At 45.1% G+C, this 16,813-nt stretch overlaps 1 protein-coding gene across 5 annotated transcripts in view; it reads left to right on the top strand.

Moving 5' to 3' along the window:
* Window positions 1-16,813, top strand: part of ATG7 (autophagy related 7) — a 2,414,869-nt gene that overhangs the window by 301,020 nt on the left and 2,097,036 nt on the right. For all 5 annotated transcript variants that reach the window (XM_069643921.1, XM_069643925.1, XM_069643922.1 and 2 more), the window contains one exon: window positions 15,941-16,057. In XM_069643921.1, the coding sequence (XP_069500022.1) occupies window positions 15,941-16,057 (117 nt within the window). The remainder of the gene's footprint in view (window positions 1-15,940; window positions 16,058-16,813) is intronic.

Raw genomic sequence — 16,813 nt, 5'->3', positions numbered from 1 at the left:
ATGAGTCTCAAGTGGGTTTCATTCCGAGGCGGTATGGTTATGACAATATCAGAACTGTGTTGAATGTGATTGGTGAACATTTTGGAAGAGACTCGAATAAGGTTATTGGTTTTTTTGATGCTGAAAAAGCCTTCGATAGGGTTAACTGGAAATTTCTGGAATACACATAAATGAAAATGAGATTTGGCCCAGTATTCATGAAGATGGTAGAGTGTATTCATAGGGATGTTAGGGCTCAAGTATTGGTTAATGGGGTAATTTCTAAATCATTTCCATTGCTGAAGGGCACGCGACAAGGCTGTCTGTTATCACCTTTCTTGTTTGATTTGGCGTTAGAACCACTTGCTACATACATTAGATAATGCGAGATGATCAAAGGAATTGTGGTTGGAAAAGTTGAAGTTAAAGTTTTATCATATGCTGCTGATATGCTTCTTATGTTGTCGAATCCTGAAGTATGTGGGGATGTAATAAAAACTATGTTTCAGGAAGTGGGTGAACTATCAGGACATAGTTAATTGGGGAAAAAACTAAGATTTTTCCATTGTCTAGCCAATGTGATCGTGATATTCTGCACTTGTGGAATTGTAAGTGGTCGCCAGGGGGTGTCGAGTATTTGGGAATACATGTTATTGGAGAATTGAATAAACTGCTACAGTTTAATTTGGATTTGGGAACCGTGAATATATCATTATTGATTAAGGGGTGGGATAGATTGACATTGAATTCATGGGCAAAAATCAATGCGATCAAAGTGGTCCTCTTACCTAAACTCTTATGTTATTCAATCCATCCCGTTGTTGTTATATAAAAAAAACAGTTAGTCAAAATTGAAAAACACTTTTTCATTCTTTTTTGTGGGGTCCTGGAAAACGACCTCGTGTCCTCAAGTACATACTGATGCAAAAGGTTGAGGATGGGGGATTTGGTTCCCCTGATTAAAAAAAAATTACAATGCCTTTTTACTTTAAAAAAGCTCTGATTACTTTAAAGAACGGAATGCAAAAGAACCGATTTGGTTGCGTATGGAAAGAGACATTTGTGCGCCGTTTGACCTAGGGAATCTTTATAGTATGGGTAAGTTACCAACTAAGAGATTGAGGTTTATCCCGATAGTGGCAACTAGACAGGTGATGGGAGCATGGCTTAGAGACAATGGGCAGGGTTATGGCTTCAGCCCTGATGCTTCTATATGGCATAATGAAGCATTGCAGATAGATAATAAATGTTTGAATTGGATCAGTTGGACAAATAAAGGTATCCCGAGTCTAGCAGATATGATGGATGGAGACCGGCTGTTGAGTTTTGAGGAATTACAGTGTAAATACAGTTTGAGGCGGAATGAAAAGAATAGATACTTGGCTTTAGTTTCTATGATCAATATGAGAATGGATATAGCTGGTGATTTTATTGGGAAGAAGCCGGAGATTAGTAAGTTATTAGAAGGTCAAGAATACGGTGTAAGTACTTACATGCAATTCATGCCTATTGATGAGAAACTCCAGTTTGCATGGTCTAGATTGAGAGAAACTTGGTCAGATGATGTTCAGGAAGTTATTTCTGAAGTGGATTGGAGAGATATTCTGAAGGTTAATTTGAATTTGGGAGCTGATATGGGTTTGCGTTTAATTCGGCAGAAAGTTGTTGGGAAGTTGTATTGGACATCAGTTAAGATGTTTAAATCGGGGCTCTGGTTAATTGATTGGTGCTGGTGTTGTGATGTTGATGGAGGTACTTTATTGCATTTACTGTGGGATTGCCCGAGAGTTCAGGCGTTTTGGAAGGAAGTAATTGACAGGATTGATTTGATTTTTGGTATTGTTTTGCAAAGATCTGTAAAAAATATAATTTTACTTTCTCATAAAGATAGATGTGGACGTGCTAAGAGACGTTCTTGCTGGATTGATAGGGCCATAATGATAGCGATTAAGCTAATACTCAGGATTTGGAAAACGAGAAAAAAGCCTAATGTTGAGGATTGGTTAACAGAGTTACATATTCTGGCACAATATGATAAGGTTTCATTTCACAATAAGGATAGGGAAGAGGACTACACAAAGGTATGGGGTCGTTTATGGTCCTTTATGATTGATGCGAGTGTTGGTTTGCTTTGATAGTAATGGTATTCATGGTAAGGTGGGTGGGGTTCCCCCCTTTTTTTTTTCTTCGTTTGTGTTATCCTTTGTGTTGTCTTTTGTGTATTCTTGTCAGTATATTTGTTGTGTTTCACGGCAGTTAGTCAATTTGTTGTTATGACCTGTTTATGATGCTTATAATATTCTGTACATTTGGTTCTATCTGAATAATATGAGACATTGTTGCTTTCACTTCTGTTATCTGTTTATTGCAAAATTAATAAATTGTTTTAAAAAAAAAAAGGAGTTTTAGCACAGCAACAGGGCTTCACCAGGCAATTCAAAGGTTCAGGAGGATGCAGCACGCTTTGTTCACCATTTCTTCATTGGGTTGTTCTTCCCAGTGGTCGACTCTGTATTCAATCCCAAAACCCTTGCCTTTTATTCAGGTTTCTCCCATTCATGCACAGCCTAGCTGTCACTCAAACACTGACAGCTAGACAGGGAACCTCCCTCACTTCCTGCCCTTCCACACATACTGGAGCTAGAGGCGGGTTTCAGTACTGAAGCCCACCAAAGGCAAAACAAATAAAGGACTCCAACCTGGCTTGGCGCGCTGATTAAAACCCAAGAAAGACCTCACAAACAGAAAATGGTGAAAAAAGACGACCAGGGTCATTTTGACAACCCCATGGGTGCTATACTGCAGCTGAGGATTCAGCCTGTGGTAGAAAAGCACAATAGTAGGAAAATGAAACCACTGCCACCAGCCATTTAAAGTAGTGAGGTTAACATAAAAATTTTTACATGAGTAGGTAAGAAAGGGGGCTACTAAGTAACCCCCCAGCACTCGACATAAGATGGGGTGTACTGGACCTACAAAGAGAAAAGGTAAGTAAAGCCAATTTCACTTTACTATTCTTGGGAACAGTAGTTATCACAAGAAAAGGTATTTAAACCTTATGAGAAATCTAAAGGATTTTTCTGTGACACTGCACTGAAGATGCTGTGTGTCACCATACAAAAAGTAGATGACTATGGAGTTTGTCAGACTCCAAAAACAAAGGAAACACATAATCCAAATAACGTCAAAACTCATGAAGGAGTGAGAAAAAGGTATCACTCCATGGTTAAAATTAAAAAGTCCTAAAGTCCAGCAAAAGAGCTCTGGGTCTCTAAGGTTGAAGGGAATTAACACAGAAATGAGAATTCTCCCTAACAGCATACCAAACATGGAAGACGGACGCCAGAGATTGGAGGTTAGGCAGAGCAGTGTTCTTGCGGTTGCAGGAAGTCTGCGGGACGATGACTATAGAGCTTTTCATCTCTAGGTTGAGAGCCCAGATACTTCAGTTGGAGGCTGGACACGGGGGGAAAAGACAGACGCATTTCTGCAGTTAGGCATGAGCAGTCCATTACACCTTCCCTCCGTTCATCATGTTAGCATGGACGCTTGGCGAAAGTACGTAGCTATAGAGCGGAGATGGTAATAGTGGTGCCGCTGTGGGACTCACAGGCGTGGTTTCCCAATCTGATGGAACAGTCTTTGGATTTTCCGAGGATGATTTCCTTCCAGCAGGACCTGTTGCATAACCTGGGGGGTCAGGAGCATTCCCTGGTATTAGACGGGAGTCTGCATCTGTTGGCATGCAGAGTTTCTGGCAAAGATGGGATTTGCCAGGATTCGCTGCTGAGTGTATCAGGGACTCTTGGGCTCCGTCCACACGTAGGAGCTATGGGGCTGCATGGACCAAATGGGAAGGCCGGTGCAGTCAGCAGATTATTCATCCCGTTTCATCCCCTTTAGTGCTGGTTCTGAATTCCTTGGCAGATTTGTCTCAAGAGGGTCGAGGGTTCCAGGAAATGGGGGTGGACAGATCTGCCATTTCGGCAGGTCATGATAAAGTGGATGGGGCTGCTGGCTGGGGTGAAATTGCGTAAGCCGCCTCCTACCACATATTCCGTCCTCTGGAGCATTATCCCACCCAGGATACGCAGGTGGTGGGATTGTTATTTGGATTGTTTTGTTGACTGAACATTTTGATTTGTACTGCTGTTGTGATGTGCTGCTGTGCATTCCCTGCCTTACTTTTGGTAAGTTTCTTGTTTGCAGGAGAGGCCAACCAAGAGCGTTGCCGTTTGCTGTGATGTGCTTGGCTTCGAGGGTCGCATGAGTTGTCTGTTGGATTAGTCGGTTTGCCAGATCACTTGAGCAGGACGTGACCTAAGGGTGTTGCTGGAACAGGATTGTTTTTTTCTGAAAGGACAAAACTGCTGGAACCCAGTGGGTTTATTGGGATTTGTAGTCCCTTATGTTAGACGTTTTGTTGGTTTACTGTTTTAAAGAAATACAAAATAAATAAGACATAACATTTGAAAGTCCGCTGAAGATTTAGCATTCAAGAGTTTAAGCATAAGGCTCGCCTCTAGGTATTTAATAGAATCAAGACCCCCTGCGCTGTAAGCCTGGCTAATCTTCGTTATACTGCGTTTGAAATCCCTACCCTCCAATTATAACAGTGATTCTATATGTGCCTTTTTGTAATTGATAAATGGAAGGGTCACAATCTGACTAAATTCAGATCTTTGGTAAAGGTTATGTTTTGAATGTACAGTCTGTTTTGCCAAAGCCTTGGAACACTGCCCTTAACCCATAGAAACCATATGAAATCTTGATTTATTGTTGATATGAATGAGCCCCTTACTCTCCAAGCTGATACAGGTGATGAGAACTGGTTTTAGAAAATAGCCAATACACTAATAGGAAGTGGCCATGGCGGGACAGGAAAGATGAGGCGGATGGTGCTAAGGTCAGGGGTGGTTGGGGGGGGGTTAGATTTGCATACTTTTGAGGGCATGGTGAGACGGAGAATGGGGTGGAGTCGTGGGAGGAAGCCGGGTCAGGCCTTTTGAGTGACCTGGGCTGCAGTGAGAGATGGATTGGGGAAAGGTGCATCAGGAAGAGAACTTAGGTTGCAGGGATGTGCCCTGCATTAGAGGTGGAAGTGAAGGGGATGCAGATGCAGTAATGGTGACTTTCCACAGCATCAGGCAGGAAGACACCATGGATCCAAGATCTATACATTAACACTAGCCAACCTCCTTTTGGAAGGGTCAAGATAAGGGAGTTGCTCCTATGCCAAGGAACCACTTCTGAGGAACGTTATTCCAATTCAGATCATGGAAATCGAAGACAATCTATGGTTAAACAACAGGAGCAGAAACGTTCCCTTCAATAAGGGAGCACAGGCATGCTCCAGGAGCCCTCTCTAGTGCTCTGGATGCCCCGTCTTCCATAGCTAGGTCTGTTAGTTACTGAACAGAGCCAGACAGCCTCAAACCTCACTTCCCTCGTCTCTGGAGCACACTGAAGCGTTACTCGCCATTTTGTTCATGTGTGCAAGGGTCTGACTTAACAGTTTTTTGTTTACAAATGAGCAGCTGTCACCATGGCATTTCAAAAACCGATACACGCCCCCTCTTCCTGCAGATAAACAAGCCTATGGGCATCATTAAGAGTTTGGTGATGTGGCCAAAAACGGTGGCAATGCAGTTGTAACAGAGTTACCACGGCAATACGGCTGCATTACCGAACTATGGGTTTGGAGGCAAGGTGGAGGAAAAAGCTCCAGCAAAATGCTGGAGGTAATTCTGCCACCTTACCGCGAAACACTGCAACCAAAATCCTCATGGAGTCCATGAATAGGGACTAACACTGCCACTTGTAATCCGGCGGCATTTCTGCCTGGGCCACGTTTGATTTCAGAATATTTCAGGCTTGTGCCAGAGCAAATTACTGCTATTGCTGAATACGGATATAATATCATCGATTTTGTTTGGTGCATAAATTATACTGAATCAACTCTAGAGGCTCATTGCATGCAGTCTGTTCAATCATTCTATATATTGGCAGACTTCTTACCTGCGGAATAACTACACATTTCCCTTAGTGTTCACCTCTAAGAGCCCTGAGGCTACTTGCCAGTGACATCCTATGATTTATCCTAATTTTCATTCAGTAGTAATATCTGTAAATTACCATTGGCAAACCCTGCAGATTACTTTAAGGGGATACATTTTTACAAAACTGCTTGTGCAATGCTGCTTACTATGGGAAAATGGCAAATGGAGCAGAAGTAAATATAATCATTCTTTAATGGCAATAACAATAATGGCAATACCTATATTAGGGTCTGAAGGATAATGCTTTAAAGCAGAAATGTCCTTGGAGCAGCCTAGGGATTCTGCTCGCTGCTCGCTTCGTGCTCTCAATGCGCACCAAAGTTTCCGCCATGCACCTCCACATCATTAATCCTCGACGCAGAGGTCCAGAGCTTTTACCGCATGTCATTGCATACTGTGCAGATGGGTTCTAGTAATTTGTTTTATTCCTCGATGGGTTCTTCTTGAAAGTGTTTTGTTCTCTAGTAGTTTCAGTACCATTCTAGTCCTGCAATACAGTGGCATAGGGTTGTACAGTGCCACTCCTTCCATATTACACACCCTAAATTGATTGGTGAGTATGTCACTTTCTCTTCTTTCAGTACTTCATTGATAGAGCTGCACTTGGATAAGCTATAATCATTGTTGTGATTACATTTTACCCAATCTCGCTGAGCGATATCAGAAAATTGCGTTGTTTTGCGCTAGTTGTAATAAAAGTAGTTTATTTTGTCTATTCTAGATTCTCCATAGTTTATCCTCTATTATAATTAGTCTGTTCTGAAATGAGGAAGCCATAGGGATATAAACATTGAAATGTGCACGTCTTCCTCTTAGTATTTAAAAGAAGGCTACTGTGCTCGAATTGCTTCCTTGGCAGTTTGAGGTTCTTTGAGGGATGATGCTGCTAGTTGGAGACTGATTTTAATAAATCAGATCGCGCTCTGACCTAGGGGGTGATGTAATGCAGCTTTGCCTTTTTGTATGTTGTGTTCTACCAAGAATAGTTGAATTTCTCTTGATATCGGCAGTACACCATTGTCTGTCACCAATTGTTTTCATTTTTCTTCTCTTTAGTAGATGTCCTTGAGTGTATTTGTAACGGCGGGTGTTGTGATATTCCAAACGGAATATAGTTCACTCTGTTTAGTTAAATAATCTACAGCCATGGTGCAATATTTGTTTTTTGGCTTCTGGTTGTTTACTGGACCAAAATGTCTATTTCGCAGCAGGATCAATGGCATAGCATTTGCGGCAATCATATATGGTGTTTTCAATTCCATGTTCATCTGTAGCCACCAGTAGGACCCTCCTCCCCCAATCCTTTTCTTTGATAAGGTGATGCAGAGGTGTCACATGGGAGCCTTTCGAATGACTGTGGGTCTAATGGTGGATGGCAGTGCAGAATTTTCTCAGCTGAATAGTACTGGCCCCATGGAGCGTAATCAAGATTTTCCATAATAACTTACTAGAAAGTCTTAATTCTATTAAAGACACGGAGGCGAGCATTATGCTTCTCTTTCTTTATTAAACATGTAAAGAAGAGCTCAGCAGCAAGATATTTTTGTGCACTTTACATACTAAATATATCCATATCAAAGGTGCACCAAAAATATAACAAAATACAATAAAAAAACAACCAAAAGGTCCCTAAAATTCTCTAGCAATGGCCAAAACTCCATTTCCCATGAGGCTTCCCAAGAGTCATCCACAGATCATCAACATGTGACATCAGTCCTCCAATGGGTAAGTACCTATCCCCATAAACAGTCCTGAACATGATGTAACTTCCTCTTTCGAGGCTGCAAACTTGGCTGTCCATAAAAGGTCAGAAGAATCATAACTGTAGGCAACTGGAAAAAGAGTCGAGCTGCGGATCAGACGGATTTGTCTGCAGACGCTGTCGAGAAAAGAGAGAGACAGAACCATAATTACTTCATGCGTATGGCAACCCTATTTCCCCTTGCGGGGTGGGAGAGAAAAGAGCATTGTATTATTGCAAAATTATGCATAGATTTCCCAAATTAACAACAATTTATTGCAATGCCCCAAATCATTCTTTAGCGTGATACGCGTCGCTCTTTTCCCTCGTTGGGTGGGATAATGCTCGCCTCTGTGTCTTTAATAGAATTAAGACTTAAGGCAATCTGTTCTACTGGCTTCAGGTAGAACTGTTTAAAAATTGACTCGCCTTCCCAATCCGCCATTTTTGAGATGTCTTTTAAACGGGCACCAACCTGAAAGGCTTTGGAGGCCATGGCTCCCCTGAGGGAATGAGCGCCGAATTGGAGAGTGTCTATCCCTGCCTGTGCTACGGTCCAACGCACCAAGGTAGGGGTCAAAACTGCTTTGTGGGGTCTGCGAATAGCTGAGTAGCTGACCGTTAGGAGAGGTCCTGAGGAGAGCTGTCACCTCTTCGTAAGCCTTTAAACACTTTACTAAGCAAAGCTTGGGCTGTTCCCTAAAAGCGGGGTAAGAAATCACTATTGAGTCGCACTTAGTTCTTCTTTGTATGTGAAAAACAATACCGTCAGGGGAAAAAAGTTATGCCCGCTAGGTCTAGAGCTCGGACTTCCAAAACTCTCCTGCAAGAAACTAAGCAAAGCAAAGTAGGAAGCTTGCCGGAGAGAGCCATACGTGATAGCTCTTCGTTAGGTGGCCACGAGAGAAAAAGATTGAGCACTTTATTAACGTCCCACCGTCTGTCGTAACGGGGCAGAGGCGGCACTGTTAGCCGGACTCCTTTTAAGCAGTCTGCAAACAAGATGATGTTCCCCAGCTGGTGCCCCTTGTACTAGGTCGTGACCTGCAGAAATTGCCATGATAGGCATTCACTGTCCTTTACGCGAGGCCTCTCTCAACCAAGGAGGCTAAGAAATTGAGAATTTCTTCTATAGGTGCAGAAACTGGGTGAAAACCCCTGTCCTGACACCAGACACTCCAGGCGCCCCATGAATTGGAGTACCTCTTGAGGGTAGCGGGGGCCCAGCTCTCCTCGATGAGATCAACTGCCTTGAGGGACATGCCCAGAGTCCTCCATCTCGCCCTGAAATCCTCCAAGCCACCAAAGTCAGGGACCCGGTGAGGAGCATGGGGTGACGTTGTCCCAACGGATTCAATAGGAGATCTGGAAAGCGGGGTAGAAGGATTGGAAAATCCGTAGAAAGTTCCAGAAGAACTGGATACCAGGTCTGAGAGGTCCAGACTGGGGCTGCGAGGACTAGCTCCGATTGCTCCCGACGGGCCTTCGCCAGGGTCCTCGCTATCATGGCAAATGGGGGGAAATGCGTAGTGAATTACCGCTGTCCAATGCTACAAGAATGCGTCCGTCGCTGAGGCTGTTGGGTCGGGTCTCCAGCTGTAAAACACAGGAAGCTGAGTATTGAGACGGGAGTCAAAGAGATCCTTGGACCACAGATCTGTTGAAGACAGAGAAAAATGTCCCTGTTGAGTCTCCAGTCGCTGGAATCGGAGAAGTGACCGGATTGCCAGTCCGCTATCACGTTCCTGAGACCTGGAAGATATTCCGCTGTGACAGAGATCCGGTGTTCTAGGCAGAAATGCCAAAAGTCTTTGACTAGTTCCGCCAGTGGATGTGATTTGGTACCACCCAGATGATTGATGTATCTTACTGCGGATAGGTTGTCCATTTTCAGCATTTTCAGCAAGATACAGCAACTCTCTCTGTCTCTGTCTCTGGCAAAAGAGCGAACTGCGAAAGAGCCAGCAAGGAGCTCCAGGCAATTTATATGCATGTCTAGTTCCTGGGGAGACCAAGTCCCCCCCCCCCCGTGGCTACCGAGCCACATCTCGCTCCCCAACCAGAGCGACTGGCGTCTGATTCGATGATGATATCCAGGGTGGAACCATAGATGGCCCTGCCGTTCCAGGCTTCCATGTGCGTGAGCCACCAACTGAGTTCTACTCTGGCCTGAGAGGACAGTATCAGACGTTGAGAGTAAGAGAGGCTGCGCCTTAAGTGTTGACCTTTCAGTCTCTGCAGTTCTCGATAGTGAAGGGGACCGGGAAATATTGCTTGAATAGAAGAGGATAGAAGACCTATCACTCTCGCTAGCTCCCGAAGAGAAATCGGGTCCCTTAGCAGGAGTCTGCAAATCTCCCGCTTGGTGGAGTGTATCTTTGCCGCTGGAAGACGGAGCTGCAAATTTTGAGTATCCAATACGAACCCTAGAAATTCTAGATTTCTGGAAGGGCAAAGAACAGACTTCTCCCAATTGATGAGAAAGCCGAGACTGTGCAGCAACTCTATGGCTAGCTTGGTGTGTTCTTGTACTAGCTCTTGAGATTGAACCATGAAAATGTCGTCCAGGTAGATTATAAGCCGGACGCCCTGTTCTCTTAAATGCACCACTACTGGCCTGAGCAGCTTAGTAAACGCCCAGGGTGCTGAAGAGAGCCCGAAGGGTAAACTCGTGAACTCCCAATCGCGGTGCCCCCAAGACAATCTCAGATAACTCGCATGTCCCTGATGAATGGGCACTGCGAGATGGGCATCCTTTAGGTCCAGGCGCATGAGCCAATCGTCCGGTCTCAAGATGTCCCTGAGCATGTGGATCCCCTTCATCTTGAAATGACTCTAGATTATAAAATGGTTGAGTGCTCTTAGATTTATTACAGGACGCACCTTCTCTTTTCTGCGCACCGGAAAATGTGGGCTGAAGAAACCTCCCTGACTCGAGCAGGGGCAGATCACTCGTTTCTGATATAAGCGGAGTATTTCGCTGTCTAATGCTCTCCGATCTATTTCGGACATTACTATGGGGACGGGGCGACTGGCCTGAAAGGGCTGCGTGAAAAACTCTAGGCGCAGACCATGCGCTGCGTCCCTGAGCCAGGCATCCCCAGATAAGGTATCCCAAGCACTCACAAAAAAAGAGCAAGTCTCCCCCCTATGGGTGTCTGCGGGGCTGGTGCTGCTACGGGCAGACTGACCTGAGGGTTGTTGTAGGGTTGTGTTCTTAGCGGCTCTCCTCCAGGAACGCCCTCTTCCAAGTCCTCCTGTTAAGATGGATTTCTGAACTCGGACCTGGAGGTGCAGAGGTTCAGAAGGCCAGCCTAGTTTCTTGGAACAGGGTAACCTCTGGACAAGCCAGACCAATCAGGGTAGCGATGGCGGCGGTCAAGACTAAGTCTCAAGAGGGGTGAGGGTGACTGAAAGACCCCAATGAGCACACAAAGCAAGGACACTTACAAATTACTCCAGACAGGTGTTATATTAAAAATATAGACACATTTATTACAAGGCCTTTGTAACATCGACCATAGCAAAGAATCACAATAATACTAAAGTAAACCAACACATCACAATCAATACAATATATATACAAGACCGAGGGGTCTAAGGAGTTATGAGCAAGTAATATGTAGACCACCTAGATGGGGAGGAAAACGGGCAGTGCAAGTAATCATTAGACCCTGTTCGACATCAGGAATACACCTAACTAGGAGGAAGTCCGAGCCCTACGAAGAGAGGAGCCTTATGCTCAAAAGTACCTGCACGCACTGGTGCCAATAGATAAAGTATGGTCTCCAAGGGTCTCGGGCAGTTCAGGAAGGTAAATGAAGCGATGCAGAACACGTCCTCGCTACTCAAGCAAGGCCTCCACTTGTGGGCAGAGGCAGGGTGAAGGTGCGGGGATAGAGTCGCTATTTCGCAACAGCGGTAGAAAAGAAACGGGTACCTGCACAAGGGGCCACCGGTTGTGCTATGGACTACTCACCGGTCCCCGACGCAGGCAGACCCAGACTTCTCCAGTTCAGTTCACGTTGCTGGCAGGTTCAGCTGCGATGATCAGGAAGTCTCGACACCGTGTAGATTCTGTGTAGCAGGATGCAGGGTCGAGGGTGTCCCAAATGCAGCGGACGTGTACAGGTTGTTACTGTAGCAGGGCAACACAGCAACCGCGTTTACTCTGGTCTAGGCACACTCGTCTCACTTCAGACCTGGGAATGCCAAGTGTACGAAATTCAGTGTGAGGGTGCCGTGGATTCAGAGCAAGCAGTAGACCAAGTTTCGAGGGCTTCCCCGAAACGGCGGCAGTGACAGAGCAAAGCATCCTGCGTAAGCTGGTCAGCCCACTGGTTGGCCCAGGGACACTTCCGAAGAGGCTTACTTGCAGGGTTTGATGAAGGTGCCGGGAATAGTTGATCCCACTATTGCAATGGGTCGAAGCGCCTTCGCAGACCTTCTAGGACGATCAGATGCAGAGGGGTCTCGCAGGACGACAGCAGTTCAGGGTGCCAAACCTTCAGCAGGTCACCAGCGGTTCCTCCACTCAGCTTCTTGTTGCAGGATACTTGGCTCCTTATCCCTTGTTCGGTGTGAACTCCGGAGATCGACATGGTAGTGGTGTTTTCAGCCTCCTCTTATCCAAAGTTCCCTTTGCGCCAAAACAGAGAGGACCCAATGGGAGATCTGCTCACAAACACTCAAACCATACGTGGACCTATCACAGACCACGGTGGTCCCAGGCATTTAGGACCCTCCAGACTCTCTGGCACCCAGGATGTGTATTTGGAACAGACATCCCAGCCCACATCCTGGAGGCACACACACGGCATGCAGAAGCCCGCAAAAGCGTTGGGTTTCGCGGGAAAGTACATGGCCAAATAAGGACTAACCTGGTTCGGCTCGACCTGGGGAAGGTGAAGGGTCAAGATGGCCAAAGGACAGGACAAAGAACCTCGTGGCATGGCCATTTTGGAGCCAGGCCACTTATTTGTGCCAAATGCGGTAACAGCGGATAACCTGGCCAAAATGGGTTCAGAACACAAGAGAAACGATAGCTGCCACCAGTCCTGTCTGTGACACACTTGCACAGTTCATAATAAGTCCAGCGAGAGTTTCTAGGGCCTTTGGAATGACTAGAGACCCAAGAGCGTGGTAAAGTAAGTTACAGTGCACTCTTGTTTTACGTTGCACAAAAGCTGCAACATGAGGAAAGGACTAAGGGAAACAAAGTCTCCCAGTACTGACTGTTTTAAGGGCATGTCATTTTCCCCATAAGAATTGAGCGAAAGCCCAGAGGAGTGCGGCGGAAGGCTGCGCTTCTCTGGCAATGTCTAGATCAGGGTGTAAAACAGCAGCAAAAACTTTGGGGGTTGCCACATGGAGGGAAAATTACATACAATTATGAAATCTTTTCGAACAGCTCCTGCCAGGAATTGTGTTGTTCCCTGTGGTATTGAGGTGAAGACTCTCTTGATGGAGGCCTGGGCTTTGTCCAATGCTGTAAATGTACAAACAAACTTTGTCATCTCCTTCATGAAAGGATCTCCAAAGTGTAAACCTTGGGCAGCAGCATCTGACTCCGTGTTTGCCAGTTTAGCGTCGATTTTAAAGAGGATGCCCTTTCGATGCTCAGTGGAAATAGCACAGCTGGCATTTCCGAGTAGACAGATGGCTCTCTGGGCCCAACCCGAGAGAATCACTGGGTCAATAGGATCTGCTGAGCTGATCGCTGCTTCCACCAGGTCTAAGATCTTTGCAAGAGGGCCGGTGACATCTTGAAGTTTATCCTGACAGGACTTCCAGGCCCGGCCGATGCCTTCCCTGGGGTCTTTCACATTTTTTGCCCAGAAACGTGATCATTCTGTAGTCTAGTTCTGGTGTTAGAGCCACTTTGTCTGGAATTTCTGGACACGGGCATTCGGCCCGGAGTCTCGCTCTGACCTCCTTATCAAGCGGCTTGCGCAGCGTGTTGAAAATGTAATCGGTTGTTCTAGACGATGGCTCCCAGTCAGTGGATCTGGGATATATTAGGTCTTCGGGCGCGAACGTCCCCTTTGCAGGAGGCTGCTCCCAGATAGGCTTCCTGGGGATCGGGGCTGCCACAATCCCCGAGCTTGAGGGTCTTGAACCCAAGATTTGAGTATCTTCATCTGAAGAAGAGTGTGAGTGAATTGTAGCACTCTGATTGTCTTCCATGCCCTGTTCGTCTCCCTCCGGGCTTGAGGGTCTAGTACCCCTGTTGTCCTCCTCAGGGTAAGAGGGTCCATCAAGGGAAGGGGTTACCTTTCTATTCATAAAGGCTTTTTTCAGCCTGGTGAAGGCATCCGATATGGCAGCAGTGGCAGATTCTGATTGGCTTGGGGGGGGTTGGGGGGGTTATAGAGCTTTTCCTCTTACAAGCCGGACTACATCCCCCTTGTGTAAGGTGCTTCCTCTTTTGGGTCCTCTTTCGTCCTGTCGGAGATGCATCTCGCATGCGCTCCTCCATATTATCCAGGCGCTGCTGTATTGACAGTTGCATACCTGTCGCAGCCTTTTTAGTGCTGTTCTCAACCGTGGATCCAAGTACCTTTTTTATGAAGGCTTTTTTCCATCACCACTTCATCAATATAGCATGTATCTTCCTCACATTCAGACCAAGCCTGATCTGATTGAGGGGAACAGTGCACTGCCATGATTATAATGAAGAACCTTCACTCTTTTTTTTTTTGTTTTTTTGTTTTTTGTCCTCTGGGCTTCCTGAATGCATTCTCTCTAGCCCAGCAGAAAGATGTAGAGCAGTGTATATTCTCCCAGACAAGCTGTGTTTCTGGATCATAATCCTTTTTATGTAATTGTTTTTTTTAAGCCTCTCTGTGTGCTGTTGAATCAGACAATCCCAACAGCAAAATGAGAGATGTAAAATTCCTCTCCCTCTTTTTTCTTTTTTTTTTTTTTTAAGATACTTCTTTGAAGTGATGAGGCAAGATAAAAAAGATAAAGGCTCCGGCGCTCGCGTTCGCATTAACCGTTATGAATCTCCACGGAAATGCTCACGCGAGTGCCGGAATGCCGAGTAACGGACCAGAGAGCGAGAGCGCCCTCTGGTGGCTTGCGAGCGACTCCGTGAGCAAACGAAGGCTACGCTGGCTTCCCCGAGACCCGTTTGAAGCTGCAGTGTATCGGGGAAGCGAGCACAGACATGTTGTGGGATCCGCTGAGCGGATCCTGATGCGCTGAATAGAAAAAAGCACAAATAATGATTTATGAACCGAAGCGGTCTCCGACGCCAGCAGGAAACAGCTGGCATTGGAAGAGGAAAGGAACAAGGAAGCTACAGAATGGCAGCTAGTACATATAGTAAGCCACAATGATATTCGACACAGCATGATACCTCCATCATAAATATGCATATTATATATGGGTCACCTTTGATATGGCTATGTTTAGTATGTAAAGTTCACAAAAATATCTTGCTGCTGAGCTTTTCTTTACATGTTCAATAAAGAAAGAGAAGCATAATGTGAGCCTCCGTCTTGACATAGAATTCAGTAGACACTGCTCTATGTAGTTTTGGGGGCATGGAAACATACCTCTCGTCTGGCCAATTTCTTGTATTCAGGAGGATTTCATCTGTGGCCATGTGTTAGATTGAGACTGGTAACATGAGTATTTCAAAGCAGCAGTAAATAAAATAGGATTCAATGACGCGCGGAGTCGTTATCTTGGCATTCATTCTGTTTAATCATCAGGCACGAACTGGCAAGTGACGGGTGCTCCCCCTATATTAACATGTGGGTTGCAACCCACTTTACAACGATCGAAATTGGACAGGATCTCCCAGTTTAACATTAGTAATGGAGAGGGCACACTACACCATGGCTCTCTTCCATTCTGTTTCACTAATGGTTTGTACCGCTTCTCTGCACACATCTGTAATGGTGGCGATTGTACATTTCTCCCATGACCTCCGCGTCAATAATCCTAGGCACAGCAGTCCAGCCTGTCACTACATAACCACAGGATGTATGATAAGAATTCAATGTTTTTGTTTATAGCTGTTTTAGAAAAATGTCAAGTGCTTTGTTTGAATATTTGTTGATTGGTCTGTTTTGCTAATTGCGCTCATTTAAGCTTTGCTGCATTCAATTATGTGGCATGCACATTTATATTACTTCTCTTTTTTTGCTAGGATTTGAAGAAGTACCGTTTCTACTACTGGTTTTGTTACCCTGCGCTTTGCCTCACTGAAAGCATATCTCTTGTTCAGCAGCCTGTCAGTCTTGGAGACAGATTTTCTATCATTCAGGTACATTTCTTTTCCAAATAACAATGGAGCAAGACACATGATTTATGTAAAATGGGGTGCTTTTGTACTGATTAAAACAAACTCATCTTTCAACCTAAAATCTTATAGTTATTGTGAAATATCTGCTCATGGTTTTGGTCTCTTCATTGCTATAGTAGAGAGATGATGATGATGCATGGGTAGTTAATGATATACAGCCCAAAAATAGAACCATTTAAATGTCATGAATACTTACCAGTTATCCCATTTCTCTGTGTCCTTCTCTTCCTTGACCCATTCCTCACAATATGCGGCAAACCCTCTCCTCCCCGAGACAGGCAACCTCAGTTTAATTCTCTAATTGAAAAGCCTTCCCTCCCCAGGGGTTGCAACAAACCTCTCCCGTGATATTGCAAGGGTAAAAGAACAGATATATCCCAGCACTCATCCTACCAGTATCCCAGAAAGAAAATTCAGACAATTTCCCACCCCCAGAGCGGGGAGGAGAGGAAGCTAGGGACTGGGATTCGAAGCAATTGAGTGTTTTGGTGGTTGGTGGCGCGCCGGATTCTGGCGGTTCAAGGTGTGCGTTTTTGATAGAACGGCTTGCATCAATGGTCTGTTCTATTTTTGTTCTTTATTTAATGCATTTGTAAAGTGCACCAAGCCCTTAGGCATCTAGGCGCTTAAGCTTATGAAATCGGTTACAGAGGTTTCAGTTACATTTCTTAAGAAATTGTTTACATTACAGTCTTAGTCAAAGTTTGCTTAAATGCC

Source organism: Ambystoma mexicanum, chromosome 2p, assembly GCF_040938575.1.
Source record: "Ambystoma mexicanum isolate Mex_15411 chromosome 2p, UKY_AmexF1_1, whole genome shotgun sequence".
In the NCBI taxonomy this organism is placed as follows: domain Eukaryota; kingdom Metazoa; phylum Chordata; class Amphibia; order Caudata; family Ambystomatidae; genus Ambystoma; species Ambystoma mexicanum.
The sequence above is the reverse complement of the archived record's forward strand: the minus strand, read 5'-3'. Positions and strand labels throughout refer to the sequence as shown.